At 45.9% G+C, this 21,000-nt stretch overlaps 1 protein-coding gene across 5 annotated transcripts in view; it reads right to left on the reverse strand.

Annotated features, from left to right (window-relative positions):
* The window catches only part of USHBP1 (USH1 protein network component harmonin binding protein 1), a 291,429-nt gene that overhangs the window by 16,125 nt on the left and 254,304 nt on the right, over positions 1–21,000 (reverse strand). For all 5 annotated transcript variants that reach the window (XR_014972163.1, XM_085638300.1, XM_085638302.1 and 2 more), the window contains one exon: positions 20,773–20,864. Coding sequence is in view for 4 of the 5 variants with exons in the window: in XM_085638300.1 (XP_085494426.1) it covers positions 20,773–20,864 (92 nt within the window). In the remaining variant the exon portion in view is untranslated. The remainder of the gene's footprint in view (positions 1–20,772; positions 20,865–21,000) is intronic.

The raw sequence follows: 21,000 nt of genomic DNA on the forward strand, positions 1-21,000 counted from the left end.
GAGTGCTCCTTAAGCCCCGGTCCGACTCGGCAAGTGCCGTTGAGCGGAGGGCTGGCTGGAGTCACCTCCTGGGCACTGCATTTCCGGGTCGTTCAGCGCTCTAGTTCTTCTTCGCTGATGCTGTATATATTCTGATGCACTTTCGATCGCGCAGCGGATGCGCGCAGCGGGCGCGCCAGCGGCGCGCCAAAGACAAGCCCGTCTGCGCCCGTCCGCGACCGGCCGGGACCTAGGTCCACAACCCCTGGCAGTTCCCACACCGCTATTCGCTACAGCGCCCAATCTCTTAAAGCCCTACAGGGTACTACTGCCACACAGTGCGCTCACTCCATAAATCCCATGAGAGAGCTCGCTGACTGCCCTTCCTGTTGCTTTAAACTACTACCAAGTGTCAAGGAGTCCTACACACCAGCCCCAACCCTGAAGCTGCTCCTACTAAACTGCCGCTCCCTCCCCAGACACTCCACTGAACTCCGCCTTTTACTAGAAGATCGTCAGCCTGACGTCTTATTTTTAACCGAAACCTGGCTACACAACAACTCCGACCCAGATATTGTCCAGACTCTACCCCCCGGATATCTCATACATAGCACTGACCGTAAGAACTCTAGAGGCGGAGGACTAGCAATAATATACAAAACGTCTATTAGCTGCCGCTCATCCTCAGAGGGGCCCCCCGACTGCGAAGGTATGCAGTTCGCCCTGGAACTCTCACCCACCTGTACCTTCTCTGGTCTCTTAATTTATCGTCCTCCCGGACCCATAGGCCAATTTCTCAACTCCCTTCCTTCATTCGTGGCCGAGCGTGCTGTAACCCTAGCTAATTTTACGATGCTCGGTGACCTTAACATCCATTTGGATGACCCCGCTAATCCCTCCGCCAAGGAGCTGTCCACCTGCCTTTCTGCCCTTCAAATCATGCAAATGGGCTTTTCTCCCACCCACGACAAAGGCCACCTACTTGATCCTGTCTTTAGTAATGCACAAGAACTATCAGTGGCCGCGCCTATCCCTCTCCCTTGGACTGACCACTTATTAGTTCCCATGACCTGGGAGACTAGTTCCCCTAATCCCGTTTTGCTGTCTACAGTCACCCTGGACAGAAAATGGTCGAACCTCTCCGCCAGTATCTGGTCGGATACTCTCGCCTCCCACAGACCTCCCCATAACCCTAACCCAGATCTGGCCAATAGCAATTTCAACGCCTGGATCCGTAACTCGTTGGATACTCTCCTGCCTAAACTTCCGGCCCACATGAAATGTAGGGAGAAATCGGCCCCTTGGTACACTCCCAATTTAAGGAAAATTAAACAAAGCTGCAGACAACTAGAAAGAAAATGGAGACTGAATTACGAGGAATGTAGGAAATCTGAGTACAAAGAAGCCCTAAGATCCTACAAAGCTGAAATTAAATCGGCGCAAATTCACTTTTATGAGGACAAAATCACGTCCGCTGCATCTTCCCCGAAAAAAATATTCCGAATCGTCAAATCCCTGTCCTCCCTTCCTCAGGAGTCTCCCAAGTTGGAGGATGCCTCTCAACATTGCAATGAATTGGCTGAATACTTCCACCAGAAAATTCAGCTAATATGTCAGTCTTTTTCCCCTTATGCGCCTAACCCCTCCTACTCCAGTCCCAGATCAAATACGACACACTCGCTAGAAGAATTTCCCTTGCTAGAGGAGAAAGTTCTGGACTACCTTCTCTCTAAGGTAACGTCTGGCTCCCCTACTGATCCTGCTCCCCCACATCACCTTTCCCTGGTCTTTCAATCTATAGGCCCAGTCATCATTGACATACTTAACTCTTCCATTGCTTCCGGCATAGTTCCCCAGGCCTGGAAATGTGCCCAGGTTAGAGCTCTGTTAAAAAAACCGAATCTGGACCGTTCAAATTTGGCAAACTACCACCCCATCTCCCTCCTCCCTTGGCTGAGTAAACTGGTTGAACATCACATCAATGCTACTCTGGTTAATTATTTTGAATCCAACAATCTACTTCATTCCTCCCAAACAGGTTTCCGCCCCCAGTTAGGTACCGAGACGGCACTGCTTGCTGTTACGGAAGAATCCAGAAGACTTTTAGACCAGGGCGGTGCTGCAGCGATCATTTTACTTGACCTCAGTGCCGCCTTCGACACTGTCAACCACAACATCTTACTTGAACGGTTGATTAACATGGGGATAGGAAAGATGGCGCTCACCTGGATTCAGTCATTCCTTAAGGATCGTTTCTACCAAGTTTTTGAGGGAACAGCCATGTCCAATCAGTGGCCTCTTAACTGCGGGGTCCCGCAGGGATCCTCTTTGAGTCCCACCCTCTTTAATTCCTACATGGCCCCACTAGCTGAGATAGTGCATCCCTTCGGCATCAAAATAATCACCTACGCAGACGATACCCAACTGGTGGTGTCATTGAACCACCCTAAGGGCTCGTCTGGCGCTCTAGGACTCTGCCATGAGGCAGTCGCCCAATGGATGAGCAGCTCCCATCTCAAACTAAACGGGGAGAAGACCGAACTTATGTTCCTAGGGAAAACCCCCTCGCCCTTCTCCTCGTTTGTCTGGCCATCCTGTCTTGGACCTATGCCCACGCCAAAACAACAGATCAAAAGTCTCGGCATATGGCTTGACAGCTCTCTCAGTTTTAATCATCATACTACCAAGCTCTCGGCCACATGTTTTGGTCTACTACGTATGCTCAGGAAAATCCTTCCCTTGCTCCCCTTTCAAGCTAGAAGAATCATAGTTCAGGCCCTGATTCTATCCCGCCTGGACTACGGGAATGCACTTTACCTGGGCGCCCCTCAGTCCACCCTAAATAGGCTCCAGGTTATCCAAAACTGTGCAGCACGTCACCTATTACAGATTCCCCGCAGACAGTCAGCCAAGCCTGCTTTAAAAAATCTACACTGGCTACCCATTCGAGCCAGGATCCAGTTTAAAGCTATGTGTCTGACTCACAAAGCTTTCTGGAAATACGGGTCCGACATTACTCAATCCCTAGTTGTTCCCTATCAACCTTCCAGAACTCTTCGTTCTAGTGCCGCCTTCCTTGCCATGCCTTTGAAAGTCCGTAGATCTAGATGGGGTGGCCGCTCCTTCACCCTGAACGCCTCCAACTTCTGGAACACCCTCCCACACACGCTCCGTAGTGAACCTAACATATCGGTCTTTCGTAAACACCTCAAGACCCACCTGTTCCTCTTAGCTTTTCAGTGATACTCCTTCCTTCTGTGCTCTCCGTGTCTGCAAGCGCTAGGAGGCCTCCGGGTAGCTACGCGCTATATAAATATAAAAAAAAAAAAAGAGTTTCCACCATCTGGGCTACAGCTGGTCTCTGTCTTTCCTTCAGGATCTCGGCGTCATCTGGGTCTTCTGGTTCCCCCTTACGAGGCGGTCACTTCCCCTCTCTTTTTCCCAACCACTGTTCCCATTGGTTCTCATTCTCCGGAAGTCGGTCCTTTCCCTGTATACGAAAGGTGTCAGGAAGAGTTAAACCTTGCTTTTCTGTCCTCCATGTGACGGTAATTCGGGCAATCGGAAATGAATAAGGCATTTGGGGCTGAAAGGGAGTGTGGGGGGGGGGGGGGGGGATCAAGGCCGGGTCCTCTTCCTCACAGGGGCTTGGAAGATAGAGCTTGAAGCTCACTCACCCTGCGAGCTGAGGTGATGGCAACAAGGAAGGCAGTCTTGAGAGTGAGGAGTCTGAGAGGACAGTTATGAAGAGGCTCGAAGGGAGCACACATAAGAAATGTGAGAATAAGATTCAAGTTCCACTGGGGCATTATGCATGGCTGAATCCCAAATGTAAAGGGAGTAGCGGCCCAAGAGGCACGTGGTATTCACCGACCGCAGTGCGAAGCTGGAGCAAGAGACCATTTGCTTCCCAAGATGGTCCAGCTTTTTTGATTCCCTATCCGGAGGAGCAGAAGGGAACACATCCTTAGAAGAAGAGGCTTGGACCACCAAGCCCTCCAGGGAAGGGTGTTGGGACAGGAACACTGGGTTGCCCGGTGCAAGTCGGTGGCGGCAGGCAATTGTGCTCTCCCCATGAGCCAGTGTTGGGCTTGGACCAAGTGCCCAGGAGGACATCAGTAAGGGCTTCATTGAATAGCAATAGGGGTTCAGAGGAAGAAGCACCTTTGTCAGGAGGTTAGTCCTAACTGCCACCGAAGGGAGCTTAAGGCCAAGAACCTTGGCCGTCTTTCTCACCACCACAGCATAGGACACTCCCTCCTCCGTAGTCACAGTAGGGGGAGAAAGCAAACCAGTGTCTGGCATCACCTAGGTCCTCTCGCCAGTCCGGTTCTTCCTGCTGGTCGGTGAAAGGATCCAGCAAACCCTCCCAGTCCTAATCACCACCCTCTGGTCGATATGGAACACCAGGGATGAACAGGGGAACAAAAGTACCCTCTGGCGTCGTTTCTGACGTCGGCCGAAGTTGGTCCGGTGCTGTGTCCAACTCGGGAGGAGGATGGGGATGGCATCGGCCGGGGGCACAGCCGGCGCCAGGGAAGTCGTCCTCAAGATTGGTGCTGGAGAAAGTCGAGTGAGATTGACCGGTGTCGAACCGGATCCATGCCTGGATCCACGGGGGCCCTCTGGCGCCGGCATCGAAGGCCCAGGACCCCTGACCCGCTCCGCGGGGCCCGAAGGCACGCCGGCGGAGTCGGACTGCCTACAGACAACATGTAAGGCCTCGTAAAACTGTCTGAGTTGGGCAGGGGACGCTCCGGCTCCCAGAATGGGTGGGAGGCCTGGAGTCGTCCCTGAAGCAGGTACCAGAGATGTAGCCTTCAAGCGACAGTGCTCCGAATCGCGCGTTGCGTCAGCCGGCTGATGGGGAGAAGTTGAAGAGTGCTTGTGCTTCTTCACCTTCTTCTTTTGCTTTGACTTACCCGAGGACTTTGACGACTTGGAGTGGGAGCTCCGCGAATGGCCTCATGACCGTCCTCTAGAACGAGACTGGGAGCGACACGGAGCAGACCGCCGGACCTTCAACAACTTTCGGGACCGCTCCCGCAAAGTCTTCGGGTTCTTGGCTCGGCAGTCAGAGCACGACTTCATGTCGTGGTCGTGCTCCAGACAAAACAAGCACACAAGGTGCTGATCTGTCACGGACATCAACTTTTGACAGGAGCCACAGGGCTTGAAGGCAGTCTGACATTGGGACATTCCTCGCGCACCAGGAGCCCAAGACTCAAAAAAGACGTTGACAAAAGTTGTAAAAAGCTAGCCAAAAAACAGATAAGAGGTAGCTGTCTCTCTAGATCTGTGTTAGGCTGACGTGACTGAAGTCAGCGTACATGGCTGCATCAGGGTATTGCTGAAGAAAAAATCTCTGGCGCCTGGGGTAAATTCTAAGGTAAGGAATCTACAACTAACAGTCTCTGTCGGGTAGTAGAATTTTAGATATCTTTTGATACCGAGCATAGAAATACACCTGTCAGATGATGATGTTGGATTTGGGAAGAAAGTCACAAATATTATAGGTTTATTGAGGTGAAAATCCAAATGAACCTTGGAAATTAGTTTTGGGTTGGTTCTGAGAAGTACGAAATTATCTGTGAGGCGGAAGAAGGGTTCTTGAGTTGAGAAAGCCTGTATCTCCCTTGCTCTCCTGGTCAAATTTAGCGCTAGTAACAAAGTGACCTTCCATGTGAGAAATATGAGGTCTGCTCTGTGTATGGGTTCAAATAGACTCTTAATGAGTTGAGATAAACCTATGTTTAGGTGCCAGTCCAGGGGAGGAGCCCTTAGTGGATGAAAGACTCTAAACAAATCTTTCATGAACTGCTTGATGATTCTGATTGAGCACAAAAAGAGAGAGAATGTGATGAGGGTCTATATCTTGGTATTGCTGCATGATGTACCTTAACGGATGCATGCAACATGACTGATCTAGCGAGAAGAGATAACAACCATACCTGCCAGATGATGCTTGTAGAGGATGAAGGATTGATTTCTGGCACCATAGGCACAAACATTTCCATTACGGTTTACATGCTTTTATCATGTCTTCAGGCCTTGCCTCGAGAGAATATCCCTGCAGTCCTGAGGAATATATATTCAGATCTTTGAATTCATGGAATTTAGGAACCAAGCACATAAGAGGAAAGCGGTTCGGTCTGGCTGAAGGACTTGGCCTCGGTTTATTGTCAAAAGTGTTCAGGATGTTGGAGGGTGAATGTGGTTGTATTCTGATAGTAGGAGGAGCTCCGTGAACCAATCCTGCCTGGGCCACCTGGGGGCTATCAGGATGAGGCAACACCGCTTGCTTTCATCTTCCTGAGAACCTTTGGTATTAGAGGTTTTGGGGGAACAAACGTATACATAGATCCTGTACCATCTCATCGAAAAGGCATTCCTCACTATCCTGGATGTGGATGCCAACTTGCATAGAACTGGCATTTGTGGTTCCTGTTTGTTGAAAGAGAATTAGAGCCGGTTTGCCCTGAAGCGAGATCCTATTTAGTGCCGACTGACCAAGCTCGCATTTGTGAGGGCTTTTCCTAGTTCTGCTTAGCATGTCAGCTAAGAGATTGCTTATCGCGCGAACATGTTCGGCCCGAAGAGTTCTCCTGTGTGTTGTTAGCCAGCTCCAGATTTCCTGATTTCCTTGGACAGCGCCAGTAATCTTGTGCCCATTTGCTTGTTCATGTAGTGAATGGTGGTGGTATTGTCCATGCAAACGAACACAAAAGACCCTGCTATCATTGGTGAAAGCTTGGGGACTGAGATAGATGGCTTTGAGCTCCAGAAGACTGATATGTAGTCTCTTCTGTAGTGGAGACCACTTTTCTTGAATTTGCAGGCTCTGCAGATGACCGCCTCAGCCCTCTAGAGTGACATCCGTAGTCATTACAAAGTGAAGTATTTGAGGTAAGAACGTGAGGCCCACTCACAGGTGGGGAGGTCTGGGACCACTAGGCTAGAGCTTCCATCATACCTGGTGTGATCTTTACCAGGTCCTTGAACAATCCTTCTGTTTGAATCCATTGTTTTTGTAGGTGTTCCTGGATAGTTTGAGAGCCAGTTCCTTGAGCCTTCATTGCTTGTCCTGGAATAGAAAGCCATTGTCTTGGACAGTATCTAGTATTGTGCCCAGGAACAGTACCTTCTTGGATGAAGCAGTTGATGATTTTTGATAATTTACAAGGAGATCTAGTTAGTGAAACAACTTTAGGTAAGCCTCTGTGGTCTTGGAAGCTTGAAATGCTGTTGATGCATTTATCAACCAGTCATCGAGGTAGAAGAATACCTCATGACCACCCTTCCTGAGAAAAGCTGCAACAGGGCCTAGGTATTTGGTCGAAATGCAGGGAGACGACTAGAAGCCAAATGGGAGACCTTTGAATTGGTAATGGGTGCCAGGTAGAGTGAAGCATAGTTATTTGCGATTTTTGTGATGGATGGGAATGTAGTAGTATGCATCTTATAAATCCAGAGTTCTTATGTGGTGTCAGCAAATTAGGAGATGCAGGATGTCGGAGAGGGTAGACCATGCAAAAGAACGGTTTCCGGAAATACTTTTTAATTTCCAGAGGTCTAAGATGGGTCGCCACGCCCCCATGTTCTTGTCTAGGAGGAAGAAACGAGAATAGAAACCCATTCCTTGCTGAGAATGTGGGGCTTTCTCTGTGGTACCTTTGGTTAGCATAGCTAAAACTGCCTTCTGAAGTAGATGGAGATAAGGTGAGTGCCCTCATATTGGTGGAGTGGTGAGCAGAATCTGGCTGAATTCTAACATGTGACCATATGTGATAAGATCTACGACCCATTTGTCCGATGTTATTTTCCAGCACATCTGGCGGTCATGCCTGCCCAGTATTGCCAGTGAATCGGCCGCCGTACAATAATTACTGCACATAGTTGAGAACCTCTCTCTAATGTTATAAGGAATCTGTTTTGCTTGTCAGGGGGTTATGATTGATGTGGAAGTGTTCTCCGAATGACTGTGAGGCGCCTGTGGGATGACCAAGTCTGGTTTCGGGTATTCATCAGAGATGGTGGTGAGTCTTCAGGAGCTTTGTACTTCTTATCGATCCTTGGAAGGACTACTGTGACCTTGGCAGGGTTTTCTATGATTGTAATTCCTCCCAGATATAATCAACAATTGGAATAGCTCTCATGGCCCTTCTCTTTAAAATCATCATGAAAACAAACCAATTACTTGTTTGTTATTGGAAGTTAGAAGCGTTTGGCCACTGATTCCATAAGGGTATGGAAACCGTCAATATCATCTGATGGGGAATCCACCAGGTGTGGTGCTGAAGGTTACGGTGTTGGTATTAAATAATCATCCCATTTATCAGGTACAGATTGAGTATTTCGAGCAAGCATGGCAATATTTGACACCAGAGTCATTCTTTGAAAGGCAGGAGCATCGGAGAGAGTCGTTCTTGGAAAGGCAGGAGCATCGGAGGATGCCGACGTATCGGAGATGATGTTGACCTTGCAGGCTCAGGAAAACATTTGTAGTAATCCTGTAACATGCCTTGTAGGTCTTGTACTAGCGCCACATGGACCTGAACCATGCCCTCTGGAGTTGGAGGCGGAACGAAGCCTTGAAATTGCTCCACATATTGTCTAGGCCTCTCCATATATTGTTGCCTGTTGTAGACATGTTCATATTAGTCCCCTTCATCCTTGACATAAAGTGTTGATACATTATGTGGTGTCTTTGGTTTGTGTTGATGACTACAGTGTTTTCACTGTTGTTTGCATTGTCAATTAGATCGCTGTCGACGAGGTGGGCGAAGACAAGGTTGTTGTTGTCGACGAGGGTTGTCATTGATGAAGCCAGCGTCCTTGCCAAGGCCATGGTCGCAGACGAAGCCATAGTTGTCGACGAGGCAGTCATAGACTAGGTTATTACACGGGAAGTTATCGTAGACGAGGCTATCGTAGATGAGCCCGGTGTAGATCAGGCCATCGTCAACAAGGCTGCCGTAGATGAGGCCATCATAGGCGAGACTGCCGTAGATGATGCTGTAGTCGACTAGACTATTGACGATGAGGCTGGAATAGTCAACATGCCTCATTGTCAGGTTATGTTTCACCATGACTGGTTCTGAAGAGGATTTCCCTGATGTAATGTCAAGGCTGAAAACGGAGATGTAGGCTTTGATCTTGCATCGGATGAGTTATTTTTCTCCCTTTTCTCTCTACGAGAAGTGCCTTTTCAAGACTCGAGGTGAATCTTTTTATGCCTTTTCTGTCTGCCTATGGAGACCCATGGTGCAATCTCTCCCTTTGACCTCTGCTTTGAGGTGATGGAATCCTCACTGTCCTCCACATCAGAACTGAAAGATGTAAGATTCTGTAGCCACAATAATAGCCTCTCCTCTATCCGTGAGAGTTTTCGAGAAAAAAGGTTAGACATATTTTGCAGTCCGTTACCTTGTGGGCAGGATAAAGGTAGTAGATGCACTAGTGTTTTCAGGGTGTAATCTCAACCTTTTTCTGCTGTTCTTACATATTAATGCCAGGGTCACGGAAATAAAACAGGAAATATAATTTTGGATGATCCAAAATAAGTTAAAGTTGAAGACAATGAGCAGAGCTCAGGGAGATTCCCTTTCTCACGACGTGCAGTAGAAAATCTGAGGGACTCAGCCTCTCTTGGGAGTGTTTTACAGAGTGCTATTGCCTGATTGGTTAAAGTTTGGTCATTTTTAAAAAAGGATATAGATAGGCTATTAAAGTGATTGTTCTTTGCCATTATAGCCTATGACAATGATACATACCGTTTATTATGGTGCTGAGGGACTCCCGACAGGTAATGATTCAACCACGTGAATCTATGAAAGATCCAATACTGGAGAACAGACATATTATGCTTCCTAGACAATGCAGAGGAAGGTTTTAATGCTGGCATTTTCTGAAAGTCTTCTTCAGAACAACTATTTCTTCCTGTGATCATAAAAATCTCAGCCTCAAGCAAAATATTTAAGGGCCTAGTCTAAAAACCAATTCAAATTCATTTAGCTGAATAAAAAAATTCAGTCCAAGCTTTTCAATGAAACCATCAACAAGATACCAATAGTCAAATTACCAGACGTAAAATTTATCAGTGTCTGAAAGTTCACGACATTCGCGCTCAGTAATCTGAACTAATTCTATAGCAAGGGTATATTGCGGTTCAATAGCTCCTCATCCTTGAACAATTGCCTAAATATTTAATTCATCCGATATTTAACATCAGGATTTTATCTCTATTTATCTAAGAACATAGATGCAACTGTCTTATTTTCACTCTTGTTGTCGTTTTTGTTGAGGGAAAATGGAATCATATAGCACAAAAGGATCCTATGTGGTTTAATGTTTGTGTTACAGCAACATATTGGCCTCTGTAGATTAACATCAAGATTGTATCTCTATTTATCTAACAACACAGGTGGCATGGTCCTATTTTCGCTCTTGTTGTCATTTTTGTTGAGGGGGAATAGAATCAAATAGCACAAAAGTAATTACATGGCTGCTCTGAAAGGGAAAGAAATATGTTACCATTGTACAATTAACTGTGCGCTAAATGTAATCAGGTTGGTCGTAATCTCATACCTTGTCTTCTACTTCGACATAAAAAACATAGGCCCCATCCAGAGATCTCCGGGTTCTTTAAAACATTCATTACAATCATGAAAGTTCATAAAAAATCAAAAAAGGAAAAAATAAAAATACTGGGCCTCTAATTTTCACGAATAAATATTCCTTATTTCAAATACTACTTATACTAAATGGCCTTCAATTACGGTCTTCTTTTCTTTTGTACGTGAATAAGATTATCCAGAAAACCTTCTCTTGGAAAATCTGAACACATTTCATCGAGATAAGTATAGTTCATTCATTAGGCATGAAACATATGTAGCTTTCGTTATAGTCACCAATACTTTAAAGTTTCTTCTGTATTTCTTCTCTTTCTCCAGGAATATCCAAGTCGAATGTGGGAATAAATAACCCCGAAACCGGTCCTAGGATGCTGGATTCCGGTCCAGGGAAGACATGGCAGTTCGGGCTGGACTGTTCCCATGAGGCACAGGGTCAAGACTGATTTGCATATGGCCATTTCTGAACTGGGGTGGCGTGGTGAGCAAAATAACGATGGATTAAACCCAGATCTGTGACTGGGGGTGAATGTTTTGCCAATGTGCAACATTCCGTCCATCATCTTGTGTGTTTTGCATTAATTGAGTAAGAACTATATTAAGGTGGCAAGAAGGAGGTGGACGTCGAATAGGTAGGAACATCCGGAACAATACCTTGAAAAATTGTTGAATGACTCTATTCGAATAAAGAGAGTTAACAGCATCCTGCCGAAACTTTGAAATTGCAGCCAAGAACACCTTCAGAGTAGAATGGGAGAGTCCGGACCTTGCCAATTGTAGAAAGAATGGCAGAGTTTGCTCTGCTCTTGCCTGAATAGGGTGGAGATTGGCAGACTGACACCACATGCAAAATCTCTTCCATTTTAATTTGTAAGTTTTAATCATAGCAGGTGCCTGAGCATTAGCCAAAACCTCCTGACAGTCTGGAGGAATATCTAGGTGAGCAAATTCAAGGTGAGGAGCCATGCCGCTAATCTCAGCGATGCTGGGTCCGGATGACAAATTTGTCCGTTCTGGAGTGTCAGACGATTCGGAATTGGCCGGAACTGGATGGGCTCGCACTCTGAGAGGAGGAGAAGTTCCGTAAACCAGTACTGGTGAGGCCACCTGGGAGCAATTAGTATCATGCGGCAAGGTTGTTTCTTGATCTTGCGCAGAACTCATGGAACCAACGGAATCGGTGGAAAATCGTAGGCATATATTTGTGACCAATTCATCAAAAATGCATTCCCGAGTGAGTCTTTGTGGGGAACTCAACGTGCAAAAGATGGGCATTTGCGGTTCTGGCTGGTTGCAAAGAGGTCTAGATCGGGAAGCCCCCATATTTGAAACACCCTGTCTAGGGATGGTTGATGCAATTCCCATTCGTGGTTTGATGTTGTGGATCTGCTGAGGGAATCCGCCAGCACATTGGTGACTCCTGGGACATGAATGGCTTTGAGGCTGATTTTGTGACGAATCACCCAATCCCAAATCTCTTGCGCTTGCTGAGATAATAGGGCTGACCTTGTCCCTCCTTGCTTGTTCAAGTAATGCATACTTGTCGTATTGTCCGTTCGTATTAGTATGCATGCTCCTCTGATGATGGTTTGAAAGGATTTTAGAGCCAAGAATATGGCTCGCAATTCTAGAAGGTTGATATGCCACCTTTTTTGCTCCAAAGTCCACTTGCCGTTGACTGTCATCCCTTGAAGGTGCGCCCCCCATCCCTCGAGGGAAGCATCTGTGGTTATGATGAAATCCGGCATTTCGACTAGAAATGCACACCCTTCTTTCAAGTTCTTCATCTGACTCCACCAATGAAAGGCTTCCTGCATCCGTAGGGTGAGGCGAATGATGTCTTCGAACGATCCCGAAATCTGGAGCCATTGATGGTTGAGCTCTTCCTGTAGTGGCCTCATTCTGTAACGACAGTTGGGAATCAGATGAATGCAGGATGAAATCATTCCTAGGAAGGATTTGTACGAATGGACTGAAAGGCACTCTTTTGACAGCAGTGAGCGTGCGAGGTTGCATATCTTGATTTGTCTTCCTTTTGAGACTAAAGCGTTTGCCAGTTTTGTGTCCAGTGTTGCTCCTAGAAAAGTCCTTCTCTGCGATGGAGTCAGATGAGACTTTTCTAAATTTATGGAAAGGCCCAGAGACTGGAAAAGTAGGAGGCACTTCTGAACATGTTCGGATGTTGTTTTGAAAGAATTCGCCTTGATAAGGCAGTCGTCTAAGTACGGGAAAATTTGAATGCCCTGCAGGCGAATGTGTGCCGTGACAGGCGCTATGACCTTTGTAAATACCCGGGGTGCTGAACGGAGTCCAAATGGAAGGACTCTGAATTGAAAGTCTCTGCCAGCCACTCTGAACCATAGAAATTTTCTGTGTCTGGGAAGGATCGGCACATGAAAATAAGCCATGTGATCCCCCACCGAAAGTAACTGCAGAATTTCTTGAAGTGTTAACATTCGGAAGGACAGCTTCTTTAAGAATTTGTTGAGGGCGCGAAGGTCGAGAATAGGGCGCCATTCTCCCGACTTTTTCCGGATGAGGAAAAATCTTGAATAGAAACCTGTTCCTCTTTGTAAAAGAGGGACTTTTTCGATTGCCCCCTTCCGGATCATCAGATTTATGTGGGAAAAGAGCTCCTTGAGATGAGCAGGGGGTGGACCCTTGGGAGGAGAATTTGGTGGAATCTTTGTGAATTCCAGAGCATGGCCTCTGGCTACTATATCCAAAACCCACTTGTCTGTAGTAATTTTGGACCAGTTCGAAAAGAAGTGGGATATTTTTACTCCAATTTTTATCTGGGGCAACGGTAGAAATGGTGGCAGGTGGCTGACCTCATTGTTTTTTTATTGGACTCTCATCCACGAAAGGATTACCTCTTTCTTGACTGCGAATAAGACTGACTTCGCTGTCCATAGGATTGCTGTCTGTATTTTTGGAATCTTTGACCAGTCTGGGAGGATTGATAAGAACGCTGCTGATTATAACCTCCCCTTTTGGAGAAAGATCCACGTCCTTTGGCACCACGGAAGGAAGATTTTCGGAACTGCAGGCTGCCAATAGACCTCGCCATCTCTGTATCTTTTTTAATAGCCTGAAGGGCTTCATCAACATGCTGTCCGAACAGAGACTCTCCATCGAACGGCATATCAATAATTTTCGTCTGAACTTCTTGATGGAAAGATGTTGACTTCAGCCAACCTTGCCTCCTCAATACTGCTGCACCCCCCAATTGCCTAAACCCAGTAGATGCCACATCCATGGCTGCATCGATGATTTCCGCCGAGGTACATTCCCCCTCTTGCAAGATTTTCAAGGCCTCGGACTTTGAAGGCTCCGGCAGCATATTAATGTAGGGGGAGATGTCGGACCACATTTGACGATCGTATCTCCCTAATATTGCTAGGGAGTTTGCAGCCCGAACCGTGGTCGTCGCCATCGTGGAGACCTTTTTTCCAATTGCGTCCAATCGTGTGCCATCTCTGTCAGGTGGAGCTGATATAGGAGACGAGGGGTTCCTGGCCCGTCTCTGCGCCGCCTGGGCTATGACGGAGTCAGCTTTAGGCTGGCCGATTAGACATGCCGGTGAGTCGTTTGGTGCTTTATATTTTTTTGTCTACCCGTGGTAAGACTGCTGGGAGAGAATTTGGTGAAGCCATGATCTTTAAGCCCTCTTTCCAAATAAAATATATAATCAGAGTTGTCCTAATCTGTTTTCTTGGTTGGTCCTTAAAATCATAAAGGAAGCAGTCATCCTTTTTTGCTTCCATTGGAATAAGAAATCTTTTAGTTGCTCTCTCCATCAGGAGATGAAAACTCCTGATATCCACCGGAGGAGAGTCCACGGGAGCCGGAGCGGTTGGCAATGGTGTTTTTATATGATATTCGTCCCACTCCGACAACACTGAATGGTCATCCACCTCTCCCTCTTCTCTGTCCTCATCAGTAGTATTCGCGTCATGTGAATGACGAGACGGCAGTGGAGAAGGTGGTCTTGGAGATTGAAAAGAGGGTATGGGAACCCTTGGCATAGGCGTAGGCGGAAGAGACTCCGCCGACTCCGAAGGAGGAAAGCGCCGATAATAGTCCTGTAACTTATATTTAGGGCTCCCGGTTTTATGGTACTTATGTTTTTGCCATTTCCGTCTGTATTTATCCATATTTATTTTTTGGGCATTTTTTCTGTATTTATCCACATTTATTTTTGCCACAAGCAAAAGACGACGCTACATCTAGTATTTTTCCACATTTATTTAAATTGACAATTTTATTCATTTTCTAGTACAATATAGGCTATATTGTACCAGAAAACAAATAAAAAATGGTTAAAAAGGGCAGGAAGGGTAGGGTGGAGAGAGGAGCGCGAGGTGGAAGCATAACTATAGAGCCTTTGGTGTTTGGTACCCCCGGGGGCTTCTAACAAAAAGCATTGGCAAAATACGGTTATGTCATAAGCTTGCAACTCCCGACCGCAGAGCACAGACACTTTAAAGGAATTATAAAAGTTTGCGAAAAGGATATTATTTTGATCGTCGAATTCTCGAGACTTGGAGGTTGCAACCATGCAACAGCTGCCTTTATTTGAAATTATTTTACACAAATGCTTACGGAGGTAACAAGGGGTCAAGCATAAACCGATTATGTTTCCAGCAAAATAATAAAATATCAAAAACATATCAATATTGTACAACAGAAACAGAGGCTTCCATATTAAAATTGAAACCATAAATGGTTGAGTTCCTCCGCAAATAGTTGGCTATGGAAATGGGGATGATTGAATTTCTACCTCCTGGCTTCCCCACTCGACAACTGTGTGATCCTACACAAATGCCTTAATCTCACTGAGACACAAATTCCTTAGGTACGAAAACACTGTGACATTTCTAGAGGTTTACCTCTTGTCATCTCAAATAGAAGGCTACGTGACCACAGCAAGCAAGTAATGAAACACTTGGTGAATATACGCAGAGGCCGGCCTGCACCAGAAACACTTGATTATCTCACTGCCAAGCGTAAATTAATTAACGAGCAGAAGAGCAATATAATGAGGCAAACCACGGCGGGAGCATACATTCCGAGTGGTATCAACGCTGCAGCAGTCACTCAGAAATATCTAATGACAACTGTCTGAGTTGGAATACCCACGTAATTTCTTTCCTTGTTGAGCCAAAAGTGCAGCACTCCAGAGTCAATGGAAACGGAATTATTTTGACTAAATGCAGTCAGTGTGTGTGCACGAACTGACATGGCACCTATTAAGTCACGTTAGAGTGCTGTGTATGCATACAGTACTTTAACCTGCTAACTACACCAAGGAGGTTATATGGTTAAAGTGCAAGATGGCGGAAGGCTCAGAGTGCATAGGTGCAACTTTAAATCTAACATTTGCAAAGCCCGACAGGCGCAAAATTGGACCTTGAAATAGCAGTGCAAAAACGGTAGTCCAAACGTTGGGGCAAATGTGAATGCAAAATTGCATCAATGCAGTCTTTGTCGAATTTTAACAGCATCTGTAATAAAGAGTTTAGAAGCAAAAAAAAAAAAAAGTGCCCCTCTCAGTAAAGTTTAAACTTACGAGGGTGCATGTTAATAATTCATGGAGGAGGGAACGTAGACTGTGGCTACCTTGATGTAGGCAACGTGGGGTGTGTTGCTGTAAAATTATAATAGCAAACGCTAACGGATGGATACAAGTACTACTGCAATACGTGCAAATTGTAAAACTAACGGAAGCAAAAAGTACAAAAAAACTCTTGTCCGATTCACAGGTTCTCCTTCCTGCTTCACTATGCATCCCTTACTCCTAAAGGCGAAGCAACATCTCCAAAAGATTGTGCTTCAAATCAGATGGAGTTTCTTGCTGCATGAGATAAAGCTGACAAGCCGCACCGAGTACTTCACAGGTCTTTAAAAAGACCATTCACTTGTTAACGAGGCTTTGTTACTTTTTTCACCTCTTCTTACCAGACTGCGGGCAGTGTCTACAGGCCCCCCCTGTGAGAGCTGCCTTTTGTACACGGGACAGCAGAATTGTTTATTTGGTACGTCGGTAGCAAAATACCTGATGGCAGCGCGGCAAAACTTGCTAGTATTTTGCGGTTTTTAAATATAAATACAGACAAAGGAAATATAGATTTCCGTCTGTATTTATATGTAAAAATCCGTAAAAACAGAAAACCGGGAGCCCTACTTATATTGTAAGTTGTTCAGCAGGTCTAAAGGCATTTGTGCAGAAGGAACTGAGACAGGGGGTGGAGGTTGTGGTTCAGGACCCGGATCTTCCTCCTGGTCGTCATCCTTGTACTTGATAAATAGTTCTGATGGACTCCTCGCAGTGCGAAATCTGTCATCATCCCCAGATTCGTCCTCCTCATCCTCCTCCTCAGAATCTAAAAGCTGTTCCGGCAGTTTTAATGGTGATAAGGCTTCCAAAGAGGATCCACGGCGTTGAAGAAGACAAGCCGCTGTCGACGATTGGATAGATAAGGCAGACGCCGAAGTTGCAGTCCAAACCTGCATATCTGTGCAGGTAGATAAGAGAGGCGTCGACGAGAATGCCGTTGACGGGACCGTCGACGATGGGGGTAGAGGCAATAATACGTCTGATACGGAAGCAGTCTTCGACAACGAGGCCAGTTTCGTCGACGAGATGTTAGCCGTCGACGAGGCAATCTTCGTCGACGAGGAGGTCGACGAGGAGGCAATCTTCGTCAACGAGGAGGTCGACGACGAGGTAATCTTCGTCGACGAGAAAATCTTTACCGTCGACGAGTCAGTCTTCGTCGACGGGACAGCCGTCGATGGTACGGTAGTCTTCATCGACGAGGTGGCCGTCGACGAGGAAGTCTTCGTCGACGAGGTGGCCGTCGACGCAGCAGTAGATGAAATCTTTTTTGCCCTTACCGTCGACGGGGCGGAGACGAGAGAAGACACTTCCTTCGTTGACGAGATGGGTCTGACACTCACAGAGACCAGCGTCGACGGAGACGAAGCCGACGTCATAATCATTTTTGGTCTCGGAGACTAGAATGTAACCGTCGACGTTGATGTAGCGTCGACGATGATAATCGTCGACGAAGGAGCCGTCAACGACGGCATTTTTACCGGAGGTAAATCTTTGTCAGGAAATCTTTTAGTTGGCAGAGACTTTCCTGATTTCCTCGGGGGCGTAGCAGGCTTGGATTTTGAAGGTGGAGAAGTCTTATTTGAAGAAGTTGAAAAAGACTGGCCAGAGCCCTTAGCAGGCTGAACTTTCCTCAACACCTTCGCCCCAGGAGAAGATAATTCTTCTTCAGCCATCCCCTTTCTGGAGGATCCAGAGGCTGCACTTTCTACCTCAGATAAAGGGTTGTCCCTGTCCTTAATCTTCTGTAGCCACAGAAGTAGGCGCCCTTCTCTATCCCGGAGGGTTTTCTGAGGGAAGGCCCTGCAGATCTTACAATCCCTCACCTCATGTTCCGGATAGAGGCAGTAGATACACTTCTTGTGAGGATCTTCAGAGAAGAGCCGGAGCTTTCCACAGGACTCACAAGGCCTAAAGAGAGATCTCTTAGAAGTTGACATCTTGAAGTAATGAAAAAACTGTGAAGTACTGAGCAGAGTTCAGGGAGACTCCCTTCACACGACGTGCGGTAGAAAATCTGAGAGCCTGAGCCTCTGAGGAGAACATTCTGGTGGGTGCTGTCGCCTGATTGGCTGCAGTTTAAACTGTACATAATGACTGTGATAGTCATAGGTGTGGAAGTTTTTTTCCTTGTAGCTTAGGCTACTTTACTTCCTGGTTTCAGGTTACCAAGGTTTTTGGTTATTATATGCATGATTATTGCTTTTCTATGTACCGTGGGACTCCCACTCCGACGACAGGGAATGATTTAGGCATGTGAATCTATGAAAGACACCCCAAATACTGGAGAATCTGGCCATTGTAGCCTAGTTATCTAGGCTGCATTATCTGTCTCTTTTTTAAGTGTCTTTGCGGGCCTTCTTGAAGTAAGGCCAAACTCTACACTTCAGAAGATATATTGAACAATTGCTCCAGGGTAGCCGCACATGAATGGGACTATTCAGCGCTTACGACTATAAATGGAAATCCCCTATGAAAGAATGCACTTAACATCCTATTATGCGCTACGTACACACAGCTTTTCCTATGGCTGTGTTCTGTGCTACATCCGCACTCTTATAGTCATAACAATGTTCACATTTTAGGTACTGCCAATTGCTTGTACTCAAGATCAAAGAAACTTCAGATCACTTTAATCGCCAGGGGTGCTGCAATACCAACAAACAGCTTTCAATCAAAAAACACACACCAACACTCCCAAATCGTGCAGGAGATTACCAAACCTTATCTCCCGGATCCCGAAAGTGCTGAAAAAAATCCAATTGCTTTTGCCTCCCTGCAGACTCTAACCAACTTCTGTAAGTGAAACTAGGAGGATAAAATCGGAAAGCTAGTTTTTTAATGATTGACAGGAGACGGAAAAGTAATAGGAAAGCCTTGGTGTCCATAAATCCTACAATTGGCTAGAAAAACTACCCGCCCCCAAAAAAACTGCTTCTGTGTTGTCATCCATGCTTCTGGTAAGTGATATAGAGCTCCTTTCATCCTATTATTTTTTTAAAAAAATAATTTCGTCAGTTACTGTTGAAGTTATTGAGCTACTTTAGTTCCAAAAGTGTTTTTAATGGCTTATTTTAAAAAGTCTGATTTATAGCAGCAGTTTGTGACATACAGCTGCTACTGCAAACTGAGTGCTAGTCATCCAATAACAGGAGAGCTTTACAAGTTCTTGACCAATCACTGGCACAGGGTATACCCAGGGGCAGTACCACTCATTAAGCAGCGCTGTGATTATGAGAAGGGCATCCAAAATGAATAAAGTCAGCAAAACAAAACAAGTTTGCTTTTCAAGTTAGCAATTTTGAACGTCTGCTTTCTAATGCACAGATATTGATATCGCCCAGAGGTAGTTAACCCAGGAACAAAGCACTATAAGAAAACAAGGATGAATTTAAACGAGAACGGAGGCGCAAGGAGATTTATGTGCCGCTCGAAGACTGTAAACTAAGCAACCATGCATCCAAGCGCAAGTGAAACTGGCAGTTAAGCAATCACTTTGCAATCAGAGAATAAACTGCATCTGACATTTGATCTCAGTCTGAGAAGATGTGTCGTAACATCCAGAGATGCCGACTTTGAAAATGGGGAACTGGTTCGAGTCTAGGCGTCAGCTCTCCCCGTGCCTACAAAAAAATGCCAGTCATAAACAAAATGAACCAATGGCAAAACCTCCCAAAAAAGCAGATTGAAAACCAAATATGGAATGGAAACAAAATGAAAAATGCCGATACACAAGTTTATTAGCACTACAGCATTCATTGCTGAACTCCTGTCGGTTAAACGTGTATAGGAAGAAAAGTCAACATTTCATAAACATGGGCAGAAACAAAAGAAAAAAATAGTGAGCCTAAACAAACATTCAAGCACAATAGGGCAAGACTATAAGTAATTTAGCCATGCTCCATGGGAGGGGAAAACACACAGAAATGAGGGACATATGACAAACACTGACCACAGAGAAGCAAGCCTTTGCAAAGGACATGCAAAATAACAAATTAAAAGTGATGGGCAGGCTGTAAGCTCACAGAGTAGATACAGCATGTCTCAAAGTGACAGTACTTGCACTGCCTAGGCAGACCTAAAACCGAATGACTCCCACACTCTGGGAATTCCCTCCTGGTGTGTTGGGGCCATTATTACTTTTTTCTGACCCTCACTGCCATGTTTACCTGCCACTGACTGTCAGAAAAAAAGAAATTACACCGTCCACTCTAAATAGGACGGGCAGTGTAATGTCTTTCCTCTCGTGCCCATACTCTTTAAAGCCTTCAGAGGATGTTTTCAGTCACCGGAGTCAAGGAGGGTTCCATGAACAAAAAAGTTAAGGTTGCCCATCTTTAAATGAGGCAGGCAGACTGAGGGATTGGCAGGAAATGTGACTGAATACCCTGATGGGCACACTAAATCAGGCTCAATGGAGAGAAGCCTAAGTGGTCTGTGAAGAATCCTCTATTAAAGGGGATGCAACTATGTTGGCGTTTGGAAGTGTGTTTAATTGAAGCACAGTGGTGACACCAGATATTAGATATGGTGAGAACTTACCGAGCCACGGACCTCTCAAGGTCTCGCATCGTGCTCGATCCCTGGTGGCCCTCAATCTCTTCATCAGCCTCTGGCCCACGGTCACTGACTACCTGGCGCGAGAAACAAAGGCAGCATTTGAATGTATCCTGTTGACATGATCACAGACGTCCCAGAAATGGGCTTACAATGTTTGAACTTCAAAACTGGGAGAAATACTAAGGGAAATCCATATATACAACTAAATCT

The sequence above is a fragment of the Triturus cristatus genome, chromosome 12 (genome assembly GCF_964204655.1).
Source record: "Triturus cristatus chromosome 12, aTriCri1.1, whole genome shotgun sequence".
Classification (NCBI taxonomy): Eukaryota; Metazoa; Chordata; class Amphibia; order Caudata; family Salamandridae; genus Triturus; species Triturus cristatus.